The sequence below is a fragment of the Eulemur rufifrons genome, chromosome 17 (assembly GCF_041146395.1).
Source record: "Eulemur rufifrons isolate Redbay chromosome 17, OSU_ERuf_1, whole genome shotgun sequence".
Lineage (NCBI taxonomy): Eukaryota > Metazoa > Chordata > Mammalia > Primates > Lemuridae > Eulemur > Eulemur rufifrons.
The window spans coordinates 33,415,724-33,440,950 of NC_090999.1; the positions used below are offsets into that span (position 1 = coordinate 33,415,724).

At 35.4% G+C, this 25,227-nt stretch overlaps 1 protein-coding gene across 2 annotated transcripts in view; it reads left to right on the top strand.

The window, feature by feature from the left end:
* The window catches only part of NDUFS4 (NADH:ubiquinone oxidoreductase subunit S4), a 111,718-nt gene that overhangs the window by 25,765 nt on the left and 60,726 nt on the right, over nt 1–25,227 (top strand). For both annotated transcript variants that reach the window (XM_069492430.1, XM_069492431.1), the window contains exon 2: nt 23,632–23,710. In XM_069492430.1, the coding sequence (XP_069348531.1) occupies nt 23,632–23,710 (79 nt within the window). The remainder of the gene's footprint in view (nt 1–23,631; nt 23,711–25,227) is intronic.

The window sequence follows — 25,227 nt, forward strand, 5'->3', positions numbered from 1 at the left end:
GGCACCCCTCCCCTCCCTAATGGAAAAAGAAGAAGCCCACAAGACCTGCCAAGGACAATGCCTGCAAGGCCCAGCTAAGTTAAAGGACGACCACAAAGGTTACCCTGATAAGAGTCTCAGTTTCTAGAGTTCACACATACCACCGGCCCCTCCTATTCTCAATACCCACCCTAAAACTGCAAGGGACAATTCCTTGCTCTCCCCACCATAAATCTTCCTGCCAAAGAAACCCCCACCCCCAGCCCTAAAAACATATATAAACCCACTCAGACTTCTGTGCGATGCGACTTTTTGGGTCTCTCTCTCTCTCCCGGAACCCGAAAATCTCTCCCGGGTCCCTCTCTTGGGACTCGTTACCCTCACCCAGGAGCGCCCCAATAAAGCCTCTTTACTTATCCCTTTCAACTCTGCTCATCTTTCTCTGGCGCCGGCCAATCCAAAAAACCTTAAAAGAACCATTTGTTTAGAGAAAGTCTTGAGAATATGTGTTCATCTTTTGTAGGATTCTCTTTCCTCTGGTCACTAAATGAATTGGTCCTACGTTTTACTAGAAGGAAAGAAATGAACATTTGTTTGTCTCTACACTGGGCACTCCTTGACAATTCCTTAACATGTTATTCAATTCTACCATAACTGTGTGAGGTATTATCTTTATTTTTGCAAATGAGGAAATTGAAGTGCAGAGCTGTAAAGTAATTTGTCCAAGATCATATTGCTCTTTTGGTGTAAGAGGCCTATTCTGTTTCTTTGAATACTTTGTGCCCTAACAGTATTACAAGGCATTCTTTTATATGAATATAATTTTTGATACTATTTGATGAACTGGAAGTTTAATATAAAATATTATGTTAAGTGTAGAGAAGCTTTCTGCTGACCCATGATTTCTTAGAATTATCCCACATAATCCAGCTCATCCCATTACTGAATGTGTTAAAGTTTACCTAGTGTCTCAAAAAAGAAAGCAACTTTATTAAGGCTGATAATACCATTTATAATAAATTAATTTTAACATGGTTGTGATTAACTCCAAAGTCTGACTGTTTTACAAGTTGTTTCATGAGGTAAAAAAGCATATGAATGTTAGTGATTGTTTTCTTCTATGTGTGTTTGTCGTTATTGGGCATCGTGTGATCCTTCCGCCTTAAGAGTGTCTGATTTGCTGATGGATGGACACTTTATCCTTGAATTAAAGAATAAGCAACTTCTACCAACTAGCTTTCCCTTTGATGTAGTGTTGCTAGATGATGAAATATCATATCTTATAATTACAACATATTTTCTGTTTCATTTGCTTTTTATTTTATTTTAAATATATTTATTTTATAGTCATAATCCCAGTGATTTCAGGGTTGATCCAGAATTTTAAACCAAAGATTTGAAGCAAGAAAACAAGTTGGAATATTTCAAAGTGAAGATAAAATGCATAGCCTTCTTTAAAAAAAAAAAAAAAAAAATTAGGTGAGCTGTCCAAGATGAAACAGTTGCATTAGAGCTGTTGTGAAGCAAATGATCTAATGGCTTTTTGATCCCTTTGGAGCTTCCAATGTCTTAGACAATAAATAATGCTGCCCTTAATGATAAAAAATGTAGCTTTTTAAAAGTGACATCTTCATTCATTTAAAAATAGTAAACTGTCAAGCTATAACACTCCCAACTGTTTGAAAGAGTCAATGTAAAACAGAGGCCATACAATTTAAATTCCCATTATTCTCTAGAGATGTATATGAATAAAGAATTGCAGAATTGCTTATCAAGCTGTATCAGGCCCGATACTAAACTCTCAAATATCTGTGGCTTAAAATAACAAAGATTTATTTCTTGTTTATAACTACATGTCCCTTGTGGGACAATCAGGAACTCTACTATGTTTGTCCTCACTTGGGGATTCGGATTAACCACTGTTGGTTAGTACGATAGAGGAAGAGAGATAGGCAATTATAGGTGGACTTTTTAAAGCTTCTGCTAGATAGTGTCACTTCCCTTCCTATTTCATTGGTTAAAATAAGTCACATGCTTATACCTAACTTCGGAGGTGGTAACGAAGTATAATTCTACAATATGTTCAGAAGGAGAACTGGAATTTTGGTGCACATCCCTAATGACGTGACACACAAGCCTCATAAGGAATATATAGAATTATGTATGGTTGATTAGTAGAGTCTTTTTTTTTTTTTTTTTTGAAGGTGCTAAGTAGCCATGGAGTGATCTTATTTTGATTGAATCAAGGCTCTTGATGCTGAAAGGTGAACTAGGTTATTAATTGAAAATATCCAGTAGAAAAATCAGCTGGTTCATTTGAGCCTCGGTTTCCTGTGTTTTGTCTGTATATTTTCATAAGTATATTAAAGAAGATTTGCTCTTTTGTGCTAGCTTATAACTAAGTCTATCAGTAAAGAAAGATCAAAATCATCAACCATTTTTATGTAAAAACATGTAAAAATAATGGTTCCAGTGCAAGGTCTGAAAAATCACAAGAGTAGTAATTGGTAGGGTATTTGGTAACAAAAAGTATCACTTATTTTGTATTACATAGACATTAGACATGCACTAGAAGTTTTTAAAAGTATATTATTTTGGAAAATTAGCTACATGAGACAGTACAAATGAATAATCATATTGAAGTTCAATAGCTTTAGTCTGGACTTATAAAATTTCCTAAGGAGATGAGTGATTAATATATACAGACTTACTACTTTTATGTTCTTATGTGAAGAAGTTTTCTCTAGACAAAGTTATAAATCTTCAGCTTTGACAAGTTTTTGTGTGTGTGTTTCTCTTTATTGGTGGTGTAAACTGGGGTTCAACAGTTTCTTTACAAGGCATACTCTTTTTTTATACTGTAGCGAAATGTACATATTCTAAATTTACCATTTTAATCATTTCTAAGGATAATTCATTGGCATTAAGTACATTCACATTGTTGTGCAACCATTACTACCATACATCTCTAGAACTTTTTCATCTTCTAACACCGAAACTCTGTACCCATTAAACAATAACTCTCCATTCTTTTCTCTCCCAAACTCCTGGCAACCACCATTCTACTTTCTGTTTCTATGAGTTTGACTATTCTAGATATCTCATAGAAATGGAATCATACACTGTACTTTCGTGATTGTCTTATTTCACTTACCATAATGTTTTCAAGGTTCATCTATAGTGTAGCATATATCATAATCTCCTTTCTTTTTAAGGCTAGATATTCTAATGTATGTATATACCATATTTTGTGTATCCTTTCATCTGTCAATGGACAATAGCCTTGCTTCCACCTTTTGGCTACTGGAAATATTGCTGCTATAATTATGAGTGTACAAATATCTGTTCAAGTACTGGCTTTCAGTTGTTTGGATATATATTGCAAAGTGAAGTTGCTAAATTATACCGTAATTTTATTTTAAATATTTTGAGGAATTGCAGTACTGTTTTCATAGTGGCTATATCATTTAGCATTTCCACCAGCAGAAAAGGAAGGTTCCGATTTCTCCACATCCTTGCCAACACTTGCTACACTCTGGGTTTTTTTGTTTTGTTTTGTTTGGGGTTTTTTGTTTTTTTTTTTTTTTTGAATGATAGTAGCCATCTTAATGGATGTGAAGTGGTATCTGATGGTTTTCTTTTTTATGTCCCTACCATTTTTGTGCATGTTTTTGTGTGGACATACAATATCAGCTCATTTGGGTAAATGCCTAGTAGCACAATTGCTGATCATATGTTAAGACCGTGTTTTAGCTTTGTAAGAAATTGTCAGACTGTCTTCTAAATTGGCCATACAATTTTGCATTTCCACTAGCAGTAAATGAGTTTTCTTGTTCTCTTCATCCTTGACAGTATTTGGTGTGGTCAGTATTTTGGATTTTAGCCATTCTAATAGGTGTGTAATGCTATCTCATTATTGTTTTAATTTGTAATTCTCTAATGACATATGATGTGTTGAGTACTTTTCATATGCTTGTCATTTGTATATCTTCTTGGGTGAGGTACCTGTTCAGATCTTTTGCTCACTTTTTAATTGGAATGTTTCTTTTCTTGTTGAATTCTAAGAGTTCTTTGTTTATTGTGGGTACATGTTCTTTTTTAGGTATATATTTGCAGATATTTTCTCCTAGTCTGTGGCTTGTCTTTTCGTTCTCTTAATACTGCCTTTTACACAACAGAATCTTTTAATTTTAATGAAGTCCAGCCTTTTTTTTTTCCCCCCATGGATCATTCTTTTGGCATTGTATCTAAAAACTCAGCACCAAACCTAAGGTCACCTAGATTTTTTATGTTGTCTTTTGAAGTTTTATAGTTTTGCTTCTTACATTTAGGTCTATTATCCATTTTGAGTTAATTTTTGTGAAAGGTGTAAGATCACTGTGTGGGTCCATTGTTTTGCATTCAGATGACCAACTGTTTCAGCACCATTTATTGAAAAGACTATCCTTTCACCGTTGGATTGGCTGCTCCATTCTCAAAGATCAAATGATTATATTTGAGTAGTCTATTTCTGGGCTATCAATTCTTTTCCATTCCTTTATTTGTTTATTCTTTAGCTAATACTGTCTTGATTACTATAGCTGTGTATTGAGCCTTAAATACAGATAGTATCCGTCCTCTGGCTTTGTTATTCTTCTTCAGTATTGTGTAGGCTATTTTGAGTTTTTTTGTTTTTCCATGAATTTTAGATTCATACCTGGAATAAATCCCACTTGGTCACGATGTGTAAATCTTTTTATATATTGTTAGATTCAATGTCCTAGTATGTGTTGAAGCTTTTTGTATCTATAGAAGAGAATTGCTTTGTATTTTTCCTTTCTTATAATGTCTTTATCTAATTTTGAAATTAAGGTAATGGTGGTCCCATAGGTAATGTTGGTCTCATAGAATGAATTAGGACATGCCTCTATTTTCTGGAAGAGATCATAGAAATTTAGTGTCATTTCTTCCTTAAATGTTTGGTAGAACTCACCAGGGAAACCATTGGGCCTTTGGCTGTCTTTTTGGAAGTTAATTATTGATTCAAAACCTTTAATAAATATAGGCCTATTCAAATTTTTATTCTTGTGTGAGTTTTAGTATTTATTGTTTTTCAAATAATTAGTCCATTTCATCTAAGTTACCAAATTTGTGGGCATATTGTTAATAATATTTCTTTATTATCTCTTTAATGTCCATTGAATCAGCAGTGATGACACCTATTTCATTTTTTATATTGGGGATTTGTGTCTTCTCTGTCTCTGTCTCTCTTTCTCTCTTTTTTTTGGGGGGGGTGGAATGGGGTATAGCCTGGCTAGAGGTTTATCAGTTTTAGTGATGTTTTCAAAGAATAGCTTTTGATTTTGTTTATTTTTCTTTACCAATTACCTATTTACAATTTCACTGGTGCCTACTATAATTTTTTCTCCTTCTTTTTAGATTTATATTACACCTTTTTTCTCTAGTTTCCTATGGTGGAGGTTTAGATTATTGAATTTAGACCTTTCTTGTTTTCTAATATGTGCATTCGATGCTATAAATTTTCCTCTAAGCACTGCTTTTGGTAAGCTTCCAAATTTTGAGAGTTGTGTTTTCATTTTCGTTTAGTTAAAAATATTTTAAAATTTCTCTTATGACTTCTTTGACCCATGAGTTATTTAGAAGTGTGTTGTTTGATCTCCAAATAATTGGAGGATTTTCTAGTTTTCTATTACTGATTTCTAGTTTAATTCCATTGTTGATTAAGAGCATACATTATGTGATTTCTATTCTTTAACACATTAACTGCCATGTAAGTTGTATTTAACTCTCACTAATTTTGAGCCCAGGGTCTCACGAAGCCTATGTAACTCACACATCTCTTCACCTTGGGAGCCATGAGAACTATTTTTCAAGTTGCATATAACTCATGCACAGAAAACAATAAAAAATAACAAATTTTTCATTAAATTAGAAAGGATCGTTCTATTTTAGAAGTTTTTATTCTGTTTTCATAATAAAACACTGTGGCCCCAAGGAAAAAAAAATTTTTTTTAGTGTGGCAGTCAATGTGTTAAAATTTGCTCAAGTGTGTTTTATGTCCCACAGTGTAGCCTATCTTGGTGAATGTTTCACTTGAGTTTGAGAAGTATGTGTCTTCTGCCATTGTTGGATGAAGTAATTGATAAATGCCAATTATTAAATATATCCAGATAATTGATGGTGCTGTACAGTTGAACTGTATCCTTACTGATTTTCTGCCTTCTGGCTCTGTCAATTACTGTTAAAAGGATGTTGAATTCTCCAACTGTAATAATGGATTTCTCCTTGCAGTTCTATGAGGTTTTTGTTGGCATATTTTGACTTCTTGTTAGGTGCATAAACATCAAGGATTGTTATACCTTGTTGGAGAACTGACCCCTTTATCATTATGTAATGCCCTCTTTATTCCTGATAATTTTTCTTCTTCTGAAGTTTGCTTTCTCTGAGATTAATATAGCTAAAGCAAAATTTGATTAGTGTTAGCGTGGTATGTCTTTTTCCATTCCTTTAATCCACTCCAACACTCTCTTTTAATTAGTATATTTAGACCATTCACATTTAAAGTGATTATTGAAGCCTGGTGTAGTGTCACATACCTATAGTCCCATCTACTCAGGAGGCTAAGGTAGGAGGGTCCCTTTAGCCTAGGAATTCAAGGCTGTAGTACACTGTTATTGTGCTTGTGAATAGCGCCTAGTAACATAGCGAGATCTCATTTCTTAAAAAAACAAAAAAGTAATTATCATTATAGTTGATATTTCATATCTACTGTTCTCATATCATCTGCTTTCCCCTTCCTTTTTTTGGGTGATTTTTGTTTTGGTTTGTAAGGGTTCTTTATATATTCTAGATATTAGTCTTTTAGCTGCTATATGTTTTACTTATCTCTGATTTTTTCTTTATTTTAATTTAGTTTGTATGCCTTTTTTCAAAAGTCATTTTTCTTTGATGGTTTGTGGGGATTTTGCCTTGATTTGGAGGACTTTATCCACTCAAAACTTATTTTAAAAATCTTTTATATTTTATTCCAGTATTTTACATACACACATACACATTGTACGTATATATGTATGGTGTGTGTATAAATATATTGTAAAATCCATCTGGAATTCCTTAGTATGTGATGTAACTATTTTAGAAGGGGATTCAAACATTTTTCTTCCATGAAAGTATAGCTAGTTGTCTCAATATTATTTATTGAATAGTCCAGCCTTTCACCACTGATTTGAAATTGTACCTTTATTATATAATAAATCTACAGATCTACATAATCTGTTTTTGTACTCTGATCTGTATTATTTGATGTATGTCTGTGCCTGTGCTAATACCATAATATTTTAATTACCGTAGCATATTATCTGGCAAGGCAATCCTACTTTATTGTGGTTTTTTTAAACTTGGTTATTTTTGTGAATTTTTTTCTTCCTGATGACAATCAACTAATTTAATAAAAATTCTTTTAGGATTTTTATTACTATTGTGCTTAATTTATGAATTCATAATTGGCACCTTTGTGGCAAATTTGCTTCCAATTTATAAGATATGTCAAAGTACAGCTACATAATTTCATCATTTAAGGCATTCCAAACTAGTAGACTTTTTCTTTTTGGCCAGTATAATTCAATGATTTGACCTTCTTAAATGTGAATTTTTCATATATTTTTTGTGCTTTATAATATAATTATCATCACCTTAACATCTTTATTTCTTATTCCCCTTATTTTTACCTCAGATATATTTATTTTTGTAACTGGTTGCCATAAATTTGGATGTATTTCTTTCTCCTTTACATTTGCCATCATGCCCTCTAATTTCTTTGTTACCATCCTTCAACAGTTTGCCCACACTGCTCTCCTTATTACTCCTCAATTCCATTTCAAAGTCTGATATGTGAGCATAATTACCCTTATCACTCCTACACAAATCTTTGCTTTGTCTGTTGGATGACTCTCAAAGGATTAGTTTCAGTTTTTGGCTTGAGTTGTGTCCACAGGCATAACTGCTATTAGTTTCTACCACAAGTTCTGCGGGCTAAGAAGAATGGGGAAGAGGACATCTATGAGCAGGATCGCCTTCCTTTTTACTGATTCGACCAGCTTAACATTTTAAGATAATATTAAATACTGTAGATAAAGATTAGAAATTATTGCAATAAATCTGAATTAGAAAAAAAGAATTTATGGTCTTGTAAAGAAATTATCTTCACTATTATTTCCTCTAACTTAAAAAGCATTTGTAGGAACTTTTTCTTTCCTTTTACTCTGTACATATTCCCACAAAAATAGTCCCTTGACCCCTTATCTTTAATTTTCCCATTAACATTTTGTTCTTTCCTGCTTCTATCTAATAAATACAATATGCTGAAGACAATTGAAATTTTCTTTATTGAGTCAAGATATTGAAAAGCTTCAAGATCATTAACTTGAAAATGACTGACCCAAATATCAACATATTTCAGGTCTGAAGTAATTATTGTGCCATGGAGAATATATATTATCATTTCAGTTAGAACTCCTCAGTAATATTTCCTGTGGTTTAGCGTGGAACTAAATAGTTTCTCATTTAATGTGAATTTGGATTACTTTAATTTGTAATAAATTGAAAACAAACATAATTCTAATCAAAAGGCTAAGCATTAATTAATTCCTTAATGATTCTTGAAGGATTAGTAATTTTCCTTTAAAAAGTAAATTTCTGGTGCCTTGAAATTACTGTTCAATTTTAATGTTTACAGTAATAAAACCATATTCAATTATTTAGAGGGATTTTTTTTTTATATCTATAGCTGGACACAAACCAACCACCCTAATACTCAATTGCTTAAAACAACAATAGTCTTCTCATTTGCTCACAAATCTGCCGTTTGGGCAGATTTTGGGAGGGAAGCTTATCTGCTCCATGTGGTGTCTGCTGGGATGGCTTAACATAGGCAGAGGTTTCATGTCCAACTTAGCTCATTCAAATAGCCGGCAAAGTGGTGTTTGGCTCTCAGTTCCTCTCCACATGGACTTCTCTGTGGGACTGCTCGATCTAACTTACAACATGGTGTCTGGGTAGCAAGAGTGAAACATCCTAACAAACAATGTTCTAAGAAACAGAAAGTGGAAACTGCTAGTTTAAGGCCTGACACTGGAAACTCAAATAGCCACACTTCTGTCTTATATTGATCAAGCAGGCACAGAGCTCAGATTCTAGGAGAAGAGCATCTAGATTTCCATCTCTTAATGGGAAGGAAGAATGTCAAAGAAATTTGGAGCCACTTTTTCAAGCCACGATAGGGGATATGGGAATTTTACTAAATCAATTCTTAGTTGATAAAGTTAATTTATTTCAAAGGGGAAATAGTGTTAATACTTTGGGTAAGTTGTGTTATTTAGATACTATTTTTTAGTGCAAATGGTTTGTTTTTAATCTTTTTGCCTCTTAAGACTTTTTGCAAAGTATATTTTGAAGTATTAAAAACAGTATTTACAAGATTTTTATGAAGAAAACTAGAAAACTCTGAAGAAAATCAAAGAAGATCCTAATGGATACATGGATAGGAAGATGGCAAGAGCATTTTCCATGAATGAAAAAAAAAAATGGATCAGTTGGGTTTCATTAAAATTAAAAGCTTCTGCTCTGTGAAGAATACTGTTAAGAGAATGAAAAGACAAATCACAAAGAGATAATATTTGCAAAACACATATCTGATAAAGCACTATATCCATTGAAGGAGCTCAGGAAATTTCACCCCAAAATATGACTCCTTGGTATAGAGAGTATTTTGAATTAAAGGCCCTTAGAGATCCACAGGCATTGATAGGGGCTTTCCCCTTTTTCTTCATAAAAAAAACCAGACCCATCAAAAAGAATAATCAACTTCCCTTCCCCTCCCTGTTGTCTCAATATATTACAGGAAAGGAGATCAAGAATGCAACCAGACCTGGCCCAAATCATTTTAAATATAATACCTGTCTCTCAGGTTAATTTAATTTCCCAAGAAAATCGCTTACAAGTCAATCTGTTTCCTCCCCATTCATTCATTTTCCCAAGTATCTATTCATTCTCCCTAGTAACCATTTATTGCCGCTAGACAGTTACCTATATTCCTCATCTCTCCTCCTCCCCTCTAAAATGAGTATATATAAATTTCTGTACCCCATTGGGATATTAGGTAATCACTCTGTGATTCTGCCTATGCACATGGTAAATAAATCTCTTTCTCTTATTAATCTGCCTTATTGTGAGTTGATCTTTCAGCAAACCTTCAGGGACAAAGGGGAAGTTTCCCCTCACCCCACCCTGCTCCCCAGTTCGGTGTAGCTAGCTAGATCTTCAAAGCTGCTCTGCTCTTCTGAAAGCCACAGTGAGGAGAATCGGCAGTCTGACCAAGTGGCAACATGGTACGATACCTTACCAGTCAGACTCCCGGTTTTCCTCTGTCTCTCTGTGGACTCCGGTTGAGCAGATGGTAAAGATCATTGTCTCTTTTGCCTTTCCAAATTTAAGATTAATGAAAGAAAAGTTTTTTGTAAGTAACTAGTCTTGGTGTAGCAACTCTGGTATTTTTTTTTCCCCATACTTTGTGGTATGAATATTCATATTGTCTGATCCCTCTCCTCTCAGTAATAGCCATTTTTGTTGTTGCTTTCCTTTGTCTTCTTTTTGTGGTGTTCTGTCATAAAGAGGGGCCTAGAACCTCTGTAAGCCCAGTATTCGAGCCAGCCCTGCAGGCTAGCCAATTTTACGGTTCTGACTAGACCAGCCTCTATTAAAGACAAACTTTGCTACAAGTCCCTAAAAAGAAAAAAAAAGTATGAAGTTTCTCTCTCATCCTGTAATATATCCCTGAGCTTGTCTTGTGACAGAGTGGGAATTTTCTCCTCAGTCTCTGCCCTCCAGGGGCTGTGTACTTTTGGAATTACGCCAGGCAGCCAGTCTGAAAAAATTGGGAGCCCGAAACATGAGACACCACACACATAAGCAGCATACTCTTTGTACCAAGCATGTCAAGCTCTTGAGGAGTGTTTGTCTTATAAGGTCTTATCCTCTTTGTCTATCTTAAGTCTATTTCTGAGAGTGAATTTTTGGTAATCATGGGAACTGCCTCTCTTACGCCCTCTGCAGGAACACCTCTTGCTTATATGGTAAAAACTTACTCTAAACCTGGAAAATTACCACATGGGGTTTCTCTGAAGAGGCTTATTGGATTGAGTTGGTTTTGGAATAAATATACCATTGATAATTCTAATTATTGGTGGCCAGAAGATGCATCCTTTGAACTAGAAAGATTCCTTAATTTAAAGAAAGTTTTAGAGAGCCTCTCATCCTAAGTGATTGCCTTATCTGTATTTATGGGAAGATCAAATTGAAAAAAAGACACTTAACTGTGTTGTGGCTAGCCTTAAAAACTCTCTTAAAAAAACTAAAGAGCGAAAATCTGACCTAGAACAAAAATTACAATTTGCCCCACCTTAAACCCCCCTCCAACTTGTACTCCCCTTTATCCTCAACTATCTGTTCTGACCCCCTAGATGATCTTTTGGATTTTTGGGTCCTTGGTCAAAACCACCCTTAAAATCCACCTTTAATTCCATAGCAATCTTCCTTAGTAACCCCTAAAACTATCTCACTCCCAGTTTCTTCAGAAAACCCTTTAGATAACCAACTGCCTACTTTAACTTCCGTGTCCCTCCAAGATTTACAGAAGTCACTCAGGGCTGATTTAAAGTCCCAAGACATACAGATTGAATAAAAGCTGAAAAGCAAGAGATAGGCTTATCACAGAGTCAAGGTAAAACTTGGTTTTCTGTGCCATATGATGCCTCTTACTTTCCGGGGCTGTGTGATCCAACTCTGTCAGCTCCAGACCTCCCTATGTAGTGCCGGCTGAGAATGTATCCAGGACCCCCACCACAAAGAATTCATGTCCCCTGGACTACAGCAGATCTGAATTACAAAACCCTTTTGCCCCCATTTTCAGAAGATCCTACCAAATTTAGAGGAGAATTGGAGAGGCTAGTAACGATTCATAATCACACTCACAGGGACCTTGACTGGCTGCTAAGGAGTGTACTTCCCACCCATGATTATACTGCAGTCATTAGATAGACCAGAAGGCCTCCAGGAGAAAACCCCATCCATGGAGGGAACAGGTGGCCAGATCCTCTCCCTAGACTCCTTATAGATGACCTGGAAGTAGCTCAGTGAAATGCTGATATTCAGGGCCTGATAGGGTTGATATTGGAGGCTTTCCCTCTTAAAGTTAATTTGTCTAAAGTTGAATTATGTACTCAGAAGAAGGGAGAACACCTTAAAGCTTTTATTGAGAGATTTATACAAGTTTTTCAGAGCCATACGACATTAAATCCTGAAGCACCAGAGCACAGAAATCTTTTTTTTTTTAAACTATGGAATATATTGAGTATTGACACAGAAATCTTTTAATTTCTGCCCCAGTTGGAAATCTACTTCCAGATATAAAAACACAAATTCAAAACAGTATAGTTGTCTGGGCTGGTCAGTCTCTAAGAGTTACAATGGAAACAACTACATGGTTTTTGAAAATGGCTTGCAGGAGAACAAAAAAAAGAAAAATTTGAAATTTGTAGTTCTTACTTTTCAGGTTGAATCACTGCAGAAACAAAAACAGTCCTCTGAAAATGAATTAAAATCCTCTCATTTTTCTGATCAGTCACAGAATATTCCTCCAGATGCCTATAGATACTTCAGAAAACCCAGACATTAAAAAAAAATGCTTGTCTGGCCATTAAAAAGAAAGGAAAACTAAAAAAAAAAAGCCCTCCCCCAAACCCAGCAGGTTCATTTTTCTTATCCTGTGGGACAATACCCCGTTGATTGACAGGGTCAGCCTATCCTCACTCACACCCTAGACCCCACCATTAAACTTAAGATAGAGGACTGGAATCGGGAATGGGATTTTCTACTTGATAATGGTGTGACATTCTCTACCATTTGATCAGAGGAATTATGTGTCCCTCTCATCTCTAATTCTATTCCAGCTATTGGAGTCTCTGGTCAACCTATTTCATTACCTATCTGTCAGGTCACCCTGATATCTCTAGGTCCCCTTAACACCCAACCATCCCTTTCTAATATCTGACTCCTCACCTGCAAATCTTTTAGGTAGAGACCTGTTAACGTCAATTTAATGCCCATACAACGTAATGGAAAAGTTTTTTATTTCTCTGCGCTCAGACCTAAACTCCAAACTTCCTACTCTCCTTAATGGAGACCCAGTCTGATTTAAATTCCTCTAAACAAACAGTCTTACTAGAAGTCCCAGATAGCCTCTGGGCAAAACACGCAAATGAGGTCAGACTGCCACAGTGTGCCTAACCCACATGCATTTCCTGGAAAAGAAGTAAACCCTTCCCTTCAGTAGTTCAGTACCCCCTCTCACAAGATGTAGAATGGGAATTGAACCTACAATAGACTCCCTTTTCCAACGGGATACTTGTCTTCATCACCTTACCCTGTAACACCCCAATTTTACCAGTAAAAAAAAAAAGGAAATGTGATTCAGATGGGAATCAAATCTGTTGATTTGTACAAGATCTGAGAGCCATAAACTCCTTTGTAATCCCTCAACACCCTATTGTGCGTAATCCTGCTACTATCTTTACCTCAGTTCCTGCTGATGCAGCCTGGTTTCCAGTAATTGACCTCTGCTCAGCTTTCTTTTCAATTGCACCCTGAATCACAATTTCTCTTGCATTTACTTTTAGAGGGAGACAATTAACATGGACCCAAATACCTCAGAAATACTGTGAGGCTCCTTCAATATTCTCTCAAATCCTCTAATTTAGACTCTGTAACCTTTACCCAGGAATTTACTCTTGTTCATTACGTTAATAATCCTTTTACTCTGTAGCAAGACTAAGCAACCCTCTTATTCTTTTAAAGGCTCTAGCTGAAAGAGGCCATAAAGCCTCCAAGTCTAACCTCCAGTGGGTACAGATAACTGTTATTTAGTTAGGACATGAAATATCTCAGGGTACTCAAAAGCTCACCCCAAAACACCTTGAGTCAATTTTGTCCATCCCTCTTCCCAAAACTAAGAAACAGCTAAGTAAATTTCTTAGGAGTACCTGGCTATTGCTGCCAATGGATTCCTAATTTTGCTGCTCTAGTTAAATCGTTATATTCCCTCTCCCAGATAGTATTCAGGAGCCTATTTTCTGGCCCTCAGAGGCATTAGACTCTGGTAAAGCCCTAAAATTAGTATTATCCACACCTCCTGCCCTGGGCTTACCTAATTTTGATAAACCTTTCCAGCTATATTTCCATGAAAATAATGGGATTGCTGCTGGTATTTTAGGACAGCCCTTTTCCTCTCATATCCATCCTATAGCATAGTTTTCATGCCAGTTGGACCCTGTGGCAGCAGGCATGCCCCCATGCCTGCATGCAGTAGCAGCAGCTGCCATCCTGATTGACAAAGCCAGCACCCTTACATTAGGTTCCCCTGTTCACCTATATGTTTCCCATGCTGTGTCTGCTCTCTTACAAGTCCATAAAACACAGCACCTCTATACGACAGACCACCTGTGAGCAAGCTGTATTAAGCAATCCCTTCATTATTTTACATTGTTGTAATACTTTAAATCCAGCTACCCTCATTCCTCTCCCTAGTGATGGAGACCCACACTCCATCTCACATAATTGCCTTACAGCTGTTGATATGGTTTCAAAGCCGTGAGAGGATCTCTCAGACATTCTTTTAGACAGCCCAGACTTACTCCTCTTTTGTGATGGCTCTTATAAACGAGATTTCAAAGGAAGTATAATAACTGGTTTTGCTATAGTTACCCCATGTGAAACTCTTGAGGCATATTCTCTGACTACCATAAAGTTAGCATAAGCTGCTAAACCTATAGCCCTCACTAGAGCTTACACATTGGCAAAAGGAAAATCTGCCGCTATTTACACAGAATCCAAATATGCCTTTGGAGTCTGCCATGCAGTTAGCACAATTTGGAAATGTTGTGGTTTCTTAACTTCTTCTGGCACTCCTATTGCCAGTGGGCCTATAATTGCTGCCCTATTACAAGCTATTCACCTTCCTTTTAAGATTGCTATTGTTCATTGCCCAGCCCACACTAAGGAAATGGGTACTGTATCCCTAGGAAATGATAGGGCATACAGGACTGTTAAATATGCAGCCCCAAATGGCCCTCCCTATGTTTTCCCCACTCAATTTATTACTCTGCTTTTGTCCCTGTCTGGTATTGTTGATCATCGGGCTGATGCTCCACAATCCAAGGATAGGTGGGTACAAAATGGTGCTAAACAATTATCAGGTGGATTGTATATTAGGCTGAACAGACTCCCTGTGACCCCTTTTCTTTTAACGTTGTGGCTTGACAGACATAAGTACAGATGGGGGATAATTAAGGAACTAAAAAATAGGCAATACTGCCCTGGGATCTACAAAATCTCTGACACCAAATCTCTAGAGGAGACTAACATTCTCCAGAAAGTCCCCAAAGGCCCACATTGCCCCTGGTGGCACTCCAAATTGATTTTATAGATTTACCTCCAGCTTTAGGCTTTTCTCACTATTTGATTATTGTTTGCATGTTTAGTGGATGGACTGAATGCTACTGAACTAGGCTTACTGATGCTGTAATAGTGGTAAAGAAATTAGTAACTGAGGTTATTTCTCATTTTGGTATTCCTTTATGGATTGAGTTAGATAAACGGACTCATTTTACAGTAGAAATAAACCACTTGCTTGCAAAGGCTCTGGGGCACTCATAAAATTTCATAGCCAGTATCATCCCCAATCCTCAGGACAAGTAGAATGTAAAAATCTAGACATAAAAAGGGCTTTGGGAAAAGTCTGTCAAGACAGTGGACTTAAATGACCAGAAGCATTACCTTTGGCCCTTATAAAAATCTGGAATACTCCAAATAGGAGACATTAAAACCCCTTTTGAAGTAGTGTTCAGTCACCCCATGCCTACTGGCCCCTCTAAACCTTCTATTCTTGGGCTGGCTGAACACTATGGGGATTTAAGTGAACAATTCAATACTATGACTAGCTACACGCAGGTGCTAACTAATATGCTTGGAGCATATCATCAACAAGTGAAAGGAGCATGACCTCTGCCAACTGACAAGTCTTCCCAACCTTTTTGACCAGGAAATTATGTGTTTACATCAAAGTTTTTAGAAGAAGACATGCACTGTCACCTCTCTGGGACATTATTAAGTACTGTTAACCACCTACACCACCATAAAAATAAAAGAAAAATCTTCCTGGATTCATATGAGCCACACCAAACTACACCAAGACAATTGGGGGGCCATCCTTCAGGTGACCTGAAAGTAAAGATTTCCAGGGCCAGTTCCCAGGCCCCTAAAGCAGATGTCTTCACGAAGTAGATAGCTTTTTCCGAAGGTCATGGATCAAGAAACCCCATTTTTCATCTAAAACCTCCTTTTTTTTTTAAAACCCCTTTCCCCCCCAGAAAAGGTCCTTTTTAAACGTTTCCTCTTTTAAGCCTCACCCTTCCAGGACTGCACATTGGAAGCTGAGTGGAGATTGCCTCATCATATCCCATTCTCCCTTTTAATCTTCCACTATGATTTTTCTTTCAAACTATGCCTTTCTCTTACTAACCTTTTTTCCCAGCATGTCAGGCACAAACCTGGCATCCCTTTGCACCAGTCTTTCAAACCCTGTCCACATTAATTGGTCCGTCTAATTGCTGGTTATGCCAACATCTAGATCATGCAGAGGAACCTGAATTCATTTTTGTTTCTGCCAATGTGAGTGGCTGGTGGAACCAGTCCAGAAGGTGGATATATGACAAGATGGGGCATCCACAATGAGAAAAAAATAAACAACATGCTGCTTCTCTTGTTGGGGAGTCAACTGGACATAGTAAAACCTCTGTGGAAGCTCAAGAACTGTCTTTTGCTCAGGTAAAATCACTAGAAAGAAAATTTTCCCTTTGCATTGAAGAGAGAGGGATGATGCTGGATCTTTCCTGGGTGACATACTAGGGCAATATTGTGATTAGACTCTATGATTTAATTCCACAGTTGGCATTCTTGCACTTCTTACAAAGATCAGAGATGGAGCTGACACCAACCCTCATGATGTCAATGCTTGTTAAATCACCAGATGTTATGGATGACTCATAAGCCAGGCCTGTGCAACTTGGGGTAGCTCACTTGCTCCCGTTAAGATGCCAGACACTAAAGATTACATATGGATAAACCAAAAGTCTGGATTGACTTGGTTAAGTGACAGAATAAAGCCCTATAACTGCCAGAATCGGACCAAAGGCCTTTTATATCAAATACTTCGCAACTTGTTCTGTTCCCACAGACTGGCAGGAACACGTGGAAACTGGAGATGTGGAAGTACCAATGAGGAAGAAAAGGCATAGCAAACTCCAGACTGGGAGGTCACAGGTTCCAACCTGACCCCATCTGTAAATAACACTGGTCTTTTTATCTTGTGTGGCGATAAAGTGTACAAGTGGTTCCCACCTAGATGGTCAAGACGCTGTAGACTTGGTTACGTGACACCTCTGAAGCAGGTTCTCCACTTTAAATGCCAGCCAAATTAGAAACATGGGCTCTTTCATTCATAAAGTGGTACCACACAGATGTACTAGACACGATATTAAAAATCCATGTGTATATCACAATTCTAAGTTCTTTTTGGTGCTCAGGATTCTTTTCCCGGCATTTGGAACTTATGAAATTGAAAAGGCAATGTTGAATCTCTCCATGATAACAGGATAAGAAAGAGTTCAATATCCCTATATAAGCACTGGAAGCACTTCAGTCAGAAGTCAACAGCCTAGCTTCTGTTGTATTTCAAAACTGCTGTGTTCTGGATGCCCTGAGAGCCTAGTAGGGAGGAGCTTGTGTGATTATTGGTGAAAAATGCTTTTCTACATAAACCACTCAGGGCAAGTAGAGACTGATCCACACTTCTAAAAAGACAAGATAAGTACTCTCCATCAGGTTAATGAAACAAAACCATTATATTGGTCTGATCTATTCCCAGGAATGAGAGACTGGTTTAAGGGGGCGTGTGGAAATGTACTTAGATCTGTTCTTTTCTGCTTCTGATTCTAAACTATGTTCTTATCTTCCTTTTCAGATCTCTTGTTACTCAACTACTAACCTGAACTCTCTCTCCACAGCCATGAACTCAGCTTTTAATATATGAAACTTATGGGGAAGTTCCAGATAGGGAGAATGAAGGAGCTCAGGAAATTTCACCCCAAAATATAACTCCTTGGTATAAAGAGTATTTTGAATTAAAGACATTGGTAGGGGCTTTCCCTCTTTCTTCATTAAAAAAAAACCAGACCCATCAAAAAGAACAATCAACTTCCCATCCCCGCCCTGTTGTCTCAATATATTACAGGAAAGAAGATCAAGAATGCAACCAGACCTGGCCCAAATCATTTTAAATATAATACCATCTCTCCGGTTAATTTAATTTCTGAAGAGAATCATTTACAAGTCAGTCTATTTTCCCCCCATCCATTTATCCTCCCTAGTAACCATTTATTGACCCTAAACAGAATTACCTATATTCCTCATCTCCTTCTCCCCTCTAAAATGAGGGTATATAAATTTCTGGACCTCATTGGGATATTGGGTAATCACTTTGTTCACTCTTAATTCTCCTTGTGCACATGGTATTAATACATCTCTTTCTCTTATTAATCTGCCTTATTGTGTATTCATCTTTCAGCAAACTTCCGTGTGAAGGGGAAGTTTCCCCTCACTCCCACAGGATAATATACAAAGAACTCTTAAAATTCAACAATTAAAAAGTAGGTAAAGGTCTGAACAGACACCTCACTATAGAAGATATACAGGTGACAAATAAGCATATGAAAAGGTACTTGACATCATGTGTCATTAGGGAATTAAAAATTAAAACAACAATGAACGTTACACACTTATTAGAATGGCTAAAATTCAAAACACTCACCACACCAAATGCTGGCATGGATGAAGAGAACAAGAAGTCTCATTCATTGCTAGTGAAAATGCAAAATGGTACAGCCCTTTGGTAGACAGTCTGGCAGTTTCTTACAAAGCTAAAACATAGTCTTAACATATGATCAGCAGTTGTGCTCCTAGGTGTTTACCCGAATGAGTTGCAAACTTATGACCACACAAAAACCTACACATCAATGTTTTTAGCAATAATAACCAAACGCCCATCAGTGAATAAAGGGATAAAGAAAATGTGTATATTTACGTTTTGAAAGTTGTAACTGCATAGATTTTTAAAGAAAAATAGATTATTATATGAGTTCAGTGGTTGCTCCATAACATTGAAACAAGCTAGAACTATATTCAGTTCCACTTATTAGAATCATAAATTGTCATTACTAGAAGAAACTTTAGAGCAACAAGTTCCTAATTTTATAAATTTTCAAAGAATGAAGCCTAGAGACATAGAAGTAAAGGATTTGCTCATAGACAGCTAGTTAAGTTGTAAAACCAGGGTTGGAAATAAGGTCCTTGTTATTCATTTCCAGGATATTTTTCTTACAGGAAACTTATATAGAAAGACTAAATATAACAAATGGATTGTACACTTTTAATACCATTATTAATAATGGTAATTGATAATAACAGTCACAGCCCTCAGAGTTTATCCTTTGGGCTTAGAATCTAGGTTGACATTTTAGAACCCTGGAAATGGGAACAGACCAATTAACAAAACAAATAGACAGAAATAAAGGCAAACTCATGAGGCAAACAGAACTTTTATAAGTTTCTCAAAAATGGGTACCAAATAGCAGAATAAATAAAATTACCATTTATTTTCTAATGACACAGTCATTGTTTCTACATGTATACTTTCTAGTGTCATGATACATTGCTCAGTAAAATATGGTTATTAATATTTTGGCTATTTTTGCTTTTGGCTGTTCTGAATACTGCTACTGTGAATACTGCAGCACAAACATCCGTTTGAGTCTCCACTTTCAGTTCTTTTGAGTTTATACCTAGTAATAGAATTGCTGGGTCATATGGTAATTCTATATTTAATGTTTTGAGAAACCATCACACTATTTTCTGTAGTGGATGCACCATTTTACATTCCCACACGGGATCAAATTTCTCTACATCCCTGTCAATACTTATTTTCTGTTTTCTTGGTAGCTAGTTGCCGTAATAGGTGTGAAATGTATCTCATTGTGTTGTGATTTGCATTTTTCTGATTCTTAGTGATATTGGGCATCTTTCCATATGATTGTTGGCCATTTCTATATATTTTTTGGACAAATGTCTATTCAGGTCTTTTTATTCCATTTTTAATTGGGTTGTTTGTTTTTTTGTTGTTTAGAGTCCATCTTTTAAAACTTAACAAATTACCCCTTACTAATTTGTAAGAGCTCTTCTTCCTATTTTGGGTATCGATCGCTTACTGTTCTATGTTGTAAACATTTTCTCCTTGTTTGTTATCTGTCTTATATATCATTTACAATATATTTGGTTTAGAAATTTTTGGTTTTATGTAGTAGTTTCTGTCATTTTTTGTTTTCTTGGTTTTTTTTTTTGTTTGTTTGTTTAACAACGTTTTTATACTCTAATATTATTAAAAATATTTTCTTCTACCATTTCACTGATGTGACATTCCTTACAGGCTAGTCAGCAAAAAGATATTTGCTGTATAATTCATGTTTAGTCTAAAATTTACCTATAGATTATATTTTGTATGTATCCTTTATTAATTACTGTATTCATAATTGACTCTGAACCTTTGTGGCTACCTTATCTAGAATTGGGGGAAATTTTTTCTCACATTGATACCTTTAATAATTGCTTTCTGTTTAGGGTGTAGTGACTTATCACATAACCTAATATAACCTACACAAACACATTATGCTTTTTAACCTAGGCAAATTTTTCTGAAATAAATTATGTGAATATATTGTTTTAAATAAAAATTAAAATCCCTATTTTTGATCTCTTTGAAATTTAGTGTATCTTGAAGGGTTTTTTTTTTTTTATAAAAAATTTTAATTGTGATTTTTAGCTTTCTGGTAGGATTATTTTACTCAATATCTTTTTTTACTGTGTTTTTTACATACAGCTTGACTAAAATATAAGATAATTTTTCATCTGTGTATTTATTTATAATAAATAGTTCACATACGTTTACAAAAGATATAGCTTTATTATAGTTAGTTGGAGATTAATCTAAAATTATTAAAATATATCCTTAAAGTAAATTATGTATGGTTTTTTAAATTAAGAAATTTCCTTTGGATTATAACTAATGTACACTAAGATTTTATTAAACAATTAAGAGACAATTGTTTAAATTAAATCCACTATGTAGGCCAAAATTGCACAGCCCAATGGGTGTTCAATTTTAAATCTATTTAATAATCTGCACTATTTTTACCTAACAAGTCTCTTCATTAGGGAAACTACCATAGTCCCCTTTATCTATGGTTTTACTTTTCTCGGTTTCAGTTACCCATGGTAAGCCATGGTCCAAAAATATTAAATGGAAAATTCCAGAAATAAACAATTCATAAGTTTCAAATTCTGCACTGTTTTGAGGAGCGTGATGAAATCTCAGGCCACCCAGCCCTGTCCCGCCCAGAATGTGAATTATCCCTTTGTTCAGTGCATCCAGGCTGTGTAGGCTGCCCTTAGTCACTTTAGGAGGCATCTTGAGGATCAGATAGACTGTTGCGGTATTGCAGTGCTTGTGTTCATGTAACCCTTATTTTACTTAATTGTTCTATTTTATTATTATTGTTACTCTCTTACTGTGCCTAATTTATAAATTAAACTTTATCATAGGTATACATGTATAGGAAAAAACATAGCATGTATAGTGTTTGGTACTATCCACGGTTTTAGGCATCCACTGGGAATCTTGGAATGTATTCCCCAAGGATACGGGGGGAACACCTGTATTTAGAAAATGTAACTACATTTTCTAATATTTCAAGTTCTCAGGAGTTCTCTTATCATTGGCTAATGTTTTTCTTGCCATATGTGTATTTAGTTAAAAGTACTCTTTTTTTTTTTTTTTTGAGACAGGATCTCACTTTGTTACCCAGGCTAGAATGCAGTAGTGTCATCATAGCTCACTGCAACCTCAGTCTCCTGGGCTCAAGCAGTCCTCCTGCCTCAGCCTCCTGGGTAACTGGGACTATAGGCATGCACCACCATGCCTAACTAATCTTTTAATTTTTTGTAGTGAAGCGATCTTGCTATGTTTCCCAGGCTGGACTCAAGCTCCTGGCCTCAAACAGTCCTCCCGCCTAGAGTGCTAGGATTACAGGCATGAGCCACCGTGTCTGGCCCCTAATTTTTTTATTGTCATATTATTGATCTTAATGATTTTCAGAATAAAATAAATTATAAAAAGTGCATAATTATACTTCTTTAATATTCTAACAACTGGAACATATATTTTAACTGTTCATGTAAATAATTTAAAATAATTTCCATGTAGATATATTTTGTGTAGTGTGGGACATTTACAATGATAAAGAATTACATGATATCTTGAGTTTGGAAAATAATTGACAGATTTTTTAAAAAATATATTCATAAAGCAGTAAAGCCTTTTGTATTGCTATCTTTAAATTATCTGATTAATATGTAGGTTTTCTGTAAATCTATGTACATGTTACTGAAAGTTGAACTTTTAACAGTTTGTCAATTATTGATGATTAATTATTCTGCCTCAAAATTATGACAGTGTTTCTACTCCTATAAAATTTTTAAAAAAAGAGAGAAAATTATGTTTATTGTATGTTTATTGATTATATTGTATTAAAAAAAGAAAGGACCAAAGGCTATATATTTAGTTTGGAAATTTGAGCCAGCCATAATTATATATACTAACTTATTTTCAAAAGAGAAATCTACTTAAGATGCCTTAATAGTTTGAAAAACTTGAAAATGCTAAAATGTCATAGTCAGGCATAGGTATGACACTTGTTTTTAATAGTGTGAATGACAATGTGTACATGAAATAAAAAGGCTGTTAGTTTTAAATAATTTCTTTGGGGTGAGGGGAAAAATGTTAGTACAAAGGAGCTAGATTCTGTGCCCATTTTACTTCCAATTTAATATTTCTATTTTAGCCATTCGTACTTTCTCTAGTTTTGTGAATGGGATGAGGACTAAACTGCTAACATTAGTTAAAATAATCATATAAATCATTCCTATTTAAACTACTTTTGGTTTGAAATTAGAGTGAAGAACTTACTGAGATTTTTTTTTTTCCCCCTTTCTGATGCCATCCATTTAGAAATCAGCATTCCAGAACAGTTGATATAGCTTTGCATGTTTCTGCCTGGTCATGACAAACCAGCCACTGTGTACTCATGGAGAGTAGTACAGTACTTGTCACTGATGGCATTTCTGTGACAGAGAGCCTGTAGACCGACATAAAGTGCAGCCTGTTGTGAACTGTCAACTGAGAGTCTGCCAAAAACTCAGCAGACAGAACTAATTGGGGAGAAAAAGGACTTTTGTGCCCTCTTCTCTTTCTTCCCTTTCCTTTTTTTGTTTTTAAATAAGACAGATATTGTTAAAGTAGTTTGTTTATGTAAGATTTGTCTGCCTCTCTTTTCCCCTTGCATGGATCATTTTTTAACTTAAAGTCTTGCACTGCAGGTCGTTGAGCACTTCCACATGGAGGCTGGCACAGGACCAAACTCAAGACACGCAACTCATAACAGTTGATGAAAAATTGGTAAGGATTTTCTAGTACACCCTGCTATGATTCTGCCTTTGGGGTTATTTTTGTACAATAGATATTGAGAGTGTTTCTAGAAAAGTGATTTGAATTTGAATTTCTAGGTTATACATGCATTTTAGGAAGAAATATTCACAAAAAGATAAAGATTGTGTTAAGCATTACACACAAATATTAAGTCATACAGATATTAAGAAATCAAAATTATGAAAAACTTCCATTTTTGTGGTGTTTATAAGTAGCAATTGGAATACTTTTGTAATGAATGTATTTTTTATTTTCTTAGTTACACTCCTATTTAATTAAGTTGTGAAATACTAACTAGTACTATCTAAAATTAAATATATTGGGTTTTCCTGGAACCCTGCAACATTATTTTTACTGTATGTATGTGTATATAAAAACTCATATATACACATGTCCCATTTCTGCATATGCATGAAAGTTAGATTGCAACTAGCAACAAGTAAATAATAATCTTTTGTTAATCAGTAGTAGATAGAATTTTGGTAGCTATCACTTTACAAAATTTTTCAATGTGTGGTCTGTCAGTTTAGGTACAACTTGATATTTATGCTTATGTTGTACTATAACATACCTTTGGTAATATTTCCAAGACGTATGATAGAAATGTGTAATGATGTAAGCATGCTTTTCATTTTATATCTGGTTTTCTAGTATCAAATATATGGGTGTTTTTTAACACTCCTGTATCATATAGTATTTTATCACTCAACTGTGAGCCTCTAAGCATAATCTAAATAATAGGTCACACTTAAATTTCTATTTAAAGATATATTTCCATTAAAGATACAGACAAATAAACAGATAAGGAAACAGACAATTTGGAAAACTTACATCTTATGGCTTAGGTGGACTTGTCTTATCTTAAAATTATTTTAGGTCTGCCTACTGACATTGCTGTCATCCCGGTCTAGGATACATTATCTTTCACTTAGATTGCTGTAGTAGTCTCTTAATTATCTTTCCAGATTCTTTAATTTTGCTCTGATTCATTTTCCACAAGATATCCAGAATAGTCTTTAAAAATTCTAGTTTTGTCACACTCTTGTATAAAATCCTTTGGTGTTTCTTGTTGCCCTTAGAGTAAACATTAAAATCCATACATGGTCTTTGAGGTCTTGCATGATTTACCTCCTGCCTTCCTCTCTAAGATTATCTTGTACCACTGTGTTTTATATTCTGTGCTCCAGCCACACCAAGCCTGAAGTTGCTGTCTTTTTTCTGCTTCAGGGCATTCAGCGTTTCTGTTTGTTCTAACTGGATGCTTTTTACCAACCCTTGGGTCTTTATCTAGTCAATATCTACTTATTCCTCAAATTTTAATCAAATACCACTTGCATAGTCAATTATAAAAGAAATGAGGCAGTTATGTGTGTATGTGAGGAGGAGGATTTTCACATTTCTTGTGTTTGTTAATTACTGAGGGTACTATTATTCTAATTTTTCTTAGGACCATCTCTTTTAAGCCTCAGAGGTTCTTGTTCCAGTAT